Source organism: Homarus americanus, unplaced genomic scaffold, assembly GCF_018991925.1.
Source record: "Homarus americanus isolate GMGI-L3 unplaced genomic scaffold, GMGI_Hamer_2.0 scaffold43243, whole genome shotgun sequence".
NCBI classification, from domain to species: Eukaryota; Metazoa; Arthropoda; class Malacostraca; order Decapoda; family Nephropidae; genus Homarus; species Homarus americanus.
In genome coordinates, this window is record NW_024721459.1 from 411,634 (window position 1) to 417,035 (window position 5,402).

The 5,402-nt window shown below is 40.9% G+C and overlaps 1 protein-coding gene across 1 annotated transcript; it reads left to right on the forward strand.

Annotated features, from left to right (window-relative positions):
- The first annotated feature begins 2,572 nt into the window (after positions 1-2,572).
- LOC121861719 lies at positions 2,573-4,291 on the forward strand. The gene is made up of 3 exons (XM_042359633.1): positions 2,573-2,773; positions 3,205-3,318; positions 3,638-4,291. The coding sequence occupies exons 1-3, from the start codon at positions 2,615-2,617 to the stop codon at positions 3,746-3,748; spliced, it is 384 nt and encodes a 127-aa protein (XP_042215567.1). The 5' UTR covers positions 2,573-2,614; the 3' UTR covers positions 3,749-4,291.
- Positions 4,292-5,402: the final 1,111 nt, after the last annotated feature.

The following is a 5,402-nucleotide window of genomic DNA, read 5'->3' on the forward strand; positions in this document are numbered from 1 at the left end:
TTATACAGTATAATCTCTGTGTATAGTTATTGAATGAGTGTTGATGGGGTCGGTTACGAAGCGATCTATCTATAATGTGTGTCAGAAGAGTATCCTAGTACGTTCTTGTAGCTTGTATGTGAAATAATAGTGATTTAGCTGGATTATCAAAGTGTTCATATCTAATATCTTCCAACTTACTTGTGGTGGCGTGACAAGGCATCGATTTAGCTGACTTAAGTTATGCCACCGATGAAGATAACGAAGAAATTAAGCTTCTCTTTTCAACTCATAGAAAAGTAAAACACTGACGTCAGTACATGTGACCATCTCTTTCTGAGTATCTGTCTCTCGGGTATTATGTTTAGTGATATATAACACCTGGTCGAGGGAGTATCGTGTCAGGAGTGTGTGTGTATACAATTACATATACACACATCTGCTGGTAGATACAGTACTCAGACATATACACATACAGCACAGTGCACATATAAACACACACACACACACACACACACACACACACACACACACACACACAGACAGTCACTCACCTGTGGCGTCCCCCAAGGCACCAAGATGGGACCACTATGCTTCCTTATGCTTCGCAATGATGCCCTGCTCGCTGGAAATATGTCGACGACTCCACCATTAGGATCAGCGTCAACAATTCTGCTCCCGACTATACCGCCCTTCATTTTTTATTGAACAGTCTCCAAAACTGAGCCACCAACAACCACGTCACCATCAACCATACTAAGACCATGGTTATGCACAACATTGCACATCAACCTCTCCTCCGACGTTGTCCCACCCTCTTCCATTACTTTAGGTCCCAACACACTCCAGGTTGTAGATTCTACTAAGCTCCTCGGCGTCACCATAGACAACAAACTAAATTGGAAACCACACGTCAGTGAAGTTGTCAAATCCTCCAGTTTCCGTCTCCACCTCCTCCGCCGATTCAAGTCCCTCGGAGTTCCTGCACCCGAGCTCCTCAGTGTTTACTCAACAACCATACTTCCCAAGCTCACCTATGACTCCCCTACCTGGTCTTCCTCCCTAAATGCCACACAACGTAAACACCTAGAAAAAGTGCAAAAGATGGGCATACAAGATTATTCTCTCCCCTTCCTACTCCACAGTTCTAGAAGCGCTCAACACACTGACCCTCTCGGCTCTCACTGACCATCACCACAACCTCATCTGCAAATTTGGTGAGAAGTTTCTGCACCATCCTCGACACCGGCTCCTACTACCACCTGAGATCCCTCGCCCGAGAATTGCTGTTCGACACCACAACCGCATCCAGTCCATACGAGCACGAACTGATCGCTATAAGAACAGCCCAGTCCCAACCAATGTAAAAATTATCAATAACTTTGTAATCAACCAGTGTATTTACTCCCAATCAATCTTACTTTTTGCACTGTCACTATGTTGAAATGCCCTGTAGTTTGAGCTTCTCCCAACCTAGTTATTATATATCATATTTGTATCACTTATGTTACTTGTATATTATTTGTAAATCAAGAGACCCATTCCCCAATTATACAGCTGTATATTTTCAGCATTCTGGCTGCCATGCTCTTTCAATAAACCGTTAATTATTATTGTTATTATTATTATTATTATTATTATTATTATTATTATTATTATTATTATTATTATTACATACTACTACTACTACTTTTTTGTCACTCGGAATCGAGTATGACGATCATCCAGCTATGATACAATAATATGAGTTAATAGGGATGTCACCTAGGTTAGTGAGTTCTGAGGTGACTAAAGAGGCCGATACGGGACCGGCAGAGTCGTTCACATTCGTTGCACGCACACACACACACACACACACACACACACACACACACACACACACACACACACACACACACGCACACACACACACACACACACACACACATCACACACACACACACATCACCACGGCCTCATCTGCAAATTTGGTAAGAAGCTTCTACACCATCCCCGACACCGGCCCCTACTACCACCTGAGATCCCCTGTCCGAGAATTGCTGTTCGACACCACAACCGCATCCAACCCATACGTGCACGAACTGATCGCTATAAGAACAGCCCAGTCCCAACCATTGTAAAAATTATCAATAACATGTAATAAATCAGTGTATTCACTCCCAGTAAACACTGCTCCCTACACTGTCACTATGTTGAAATGAACTGTAGTTTGAGCTGATCCCCATCTAAGTTACTATATGTCTTATTTGTATCACTTATGTTACTTGTATATTATTTGTAATTCGTAACCCATTCCCCAAATATGTAACTGTATATTTTCAGCCTTCTGGCTGCCAAGCTCTTTCAATAAACCGTTAATTATTATTATTATTATTATTACACACACACACACACACACACATACGCACACGCACACACACACGACACCTGACTCAACATAAACTAAATCCCACCTCACTAAGACACCAACACGTCTCACCTTCATCAAGAGCAACAAAAAATAAAAAATATATAATAAAAAAATTTAAATTAAAAATAATAATCTGGTAAGTCAGCGAGCGAGACGTATGCGTGCTCAACCAGTCTACTCACTTACCAGCTAGCTAACAGGTGTATAGAGTTACATCCCTCGGCAATGGACGCGATGGAGGAGTATAGTGAAGCTGGACTGGGTAATCAGAGGTGGGCTAGGTACAAGTGGGTGGATGTGTTTCTCTACACTCTCCTTCATGAGTATATTCTTCCCTGGCTGGTCGGTCTGTTGATGCTCATCCCAACCATCAAAGTCACCATAGTAAGTTGTAGTTTGTTGTTGTATCTGTGTGTGTGTGTCTGTGCGCTCGATAATCGGTATTTTGTGATGTTAGTGGGGGTTTTTTTGTTATCCCTTGGACTCTGTTGTGACGTGGCGGGGGTATAATTGGTTGGGTTAAGTGTACTGGATACCTATGAAAATTTTCCTCGGGTGGGGACCAAAACAAATTGAATTTTGTTATACTTTATTTTGAAGAGTTATGACCATATTCAGTTGTCTAGAGATCCTCGATTTTTTAAGCTTTTCTTTGTGTTTTGGGGGGGGACCTGGTACAACTAAATTTTTTAACATCTCTTCACTCTGTATGATAATAAACATACCAACCTATATGTAACAATATTACCACGTTCAGATGCTGGTTGTGGTATTTATATTGATTTGTTTTAATACTTGATGGTGTTTTGTTTCAGAATAAAAGCAGAAACGAGGAAATGAACAGGAGAAGAGAAGCAGCCGAAGGGGGAAGGAGGTGTGTCAAGCCCTCACCGTCACCGTTTTACACCACCGCCACCAACGCTAGCCAGGTACTACACTCCCTCTGTTACCTTGTTCACTGAACCATTACTTGTACGAATTTTTTATCACCTGTTGGAGATTGAGCGATAAGGTTGGGGTGAACTAAGGAAATCTTAGATGTGTGTGGGTGTGTGTGTGTGTGTGTGTGTGTGTAGCAAACGGGCGACAGTAACATGACTTGGCTTTTTCTCCCATACAACAGTGGGAGTTAAATATCTTCATTGAGTGAGTATGTGAATGAACTAAACTAGTACAGATGAAATATGGTCAGTGATATGGTCCCATAAGTTAAATAATTATTAACAGGTGAATCGTTGCCGTTTTCAGGGTACCAGAATAGAGGCAAGGCTCCCCAGAACCTACCCGTACACCACCTTACTACCCGAGAGTCGACGGGGAGCCAACAACCCACAAGTCACCAGCTCAGAACACCTCTAGTGGGTCCTGGTGATTGAAACACATTACAAGGCACCAGCCCAGGATTTTTTTTTTAATTTCTGAGTACTATATCACAGTACTTGGTGGTCTTTGTGGCGCAAGGGGTAGTGTTTGTGATCATCCTTTCGCTCTACTGTTAGATATAGTGACCAGTGACGTCGCCAGTGTAAACAGACTCGTATCTTCCACGTCACTGCCTCAGGCTTCCGTGCGTTTGTCTTCCTGTCCGTGACGTAAATGACGTTTAATTCGACGACTGTGTACAGTACAGTGAACGATAAAACTGATTAGATGAATCATGTTACCCAGTTAAGCATACCAATTGTTTATATGTAGTTGAGGTGAATATTTCATTAGGTTTAGCCAGCTTTAAAAAATAAATCATCAGACAGAAATGGAAGATAGTTTAGTCACTCACTGTACACCGATGTTCATAAGTTTTTAACCCAGATGTAGTTATTCAGCCTTGTCATTGTTTTTATTTTCTTCAATAGATTCATTATAGCTTAGGTAAAGAATTTCTTATATAAATATTTAAGCTGATTTTCTTTTTCCTTTAACCTTCTGTAATAGGCCCCTGTCTTATCAACAGAACATATTATATAAATGGGTCAATACATCTGATATTATATTCAGATTCACCACCCTGTAACTTTCCACTGTCTATGAGTAAGACATGAGATTGACACGTGAGCGGAAGAGGAAGAGTCCCATAGTCAGCATTTCTGTAAGCCCGCACAGCGAGGCCCTCACTCACAACAACTTATATCGTAAGGACGTGACCTAACGTTTATAATACATAAACGCCGTCCCCTTCTCATTCACTCCTAGACAGTGAGACTTACGGTCGACCAACACTCAGGAATTATATATACAACCTTTTATAATAAAACAAGGAACTACCGTTTGGGTTTCGTTACTTAAAACCTAAATAATGAATATATGAGAACGGCCTGGTTAATTGCACAAGCAGCCGATTCACTTCCAAGTTTGAAGTAATTCACTAAATTGATGTGGGAACTTTTGAGTTATAAAATAGATCATACAAGCATAAGATATTTTTGTATTTAATGGAACCCCCGATTATGGCACTAAGTTAGGAATAGTATTGTGTGTGTACTGCTTATGGGGCGATGTCAGTGATTCAGATTTATAACGATAACATTAATGTAAGGATAGTGTGTTTATGGCTCTCAAAATTAGGGGTTTAAAGTTGCAGGACCCATACACACAGTGGCGGCTCGTGCACAGGGCTGCAGTCCCCCCAGACACTCACTGCCAGGCGTATGATTCCTTTAGAGAGACAGCTGAATAATACACTACCAACAAATATATCATTTTATATGTTATTTAATTATTTTCAATACGTTGCTAAGTGAATTTTCATTAAAATCAGACCAAAATTTAAGTTACTTTCATAGTTGCTGTCAATGCTGTAAGATTCATGTCTGTTATTAATTGGCGCCGCCGCCGCCTCACTTGAAGCAGCTCAGTCTCGTACAACGTGTGGACGGTGTGGTTAAATCGTGCTTTCTTTAATTACCTTATCCCATGCTTGAAAAAGACAAATTGAGAACTGAACTTACTGTACTGTACACAAGAGAAGATTTGTGTAAATCAGAAAGTCTCATAGACTTGTTGGAGATGATGAATG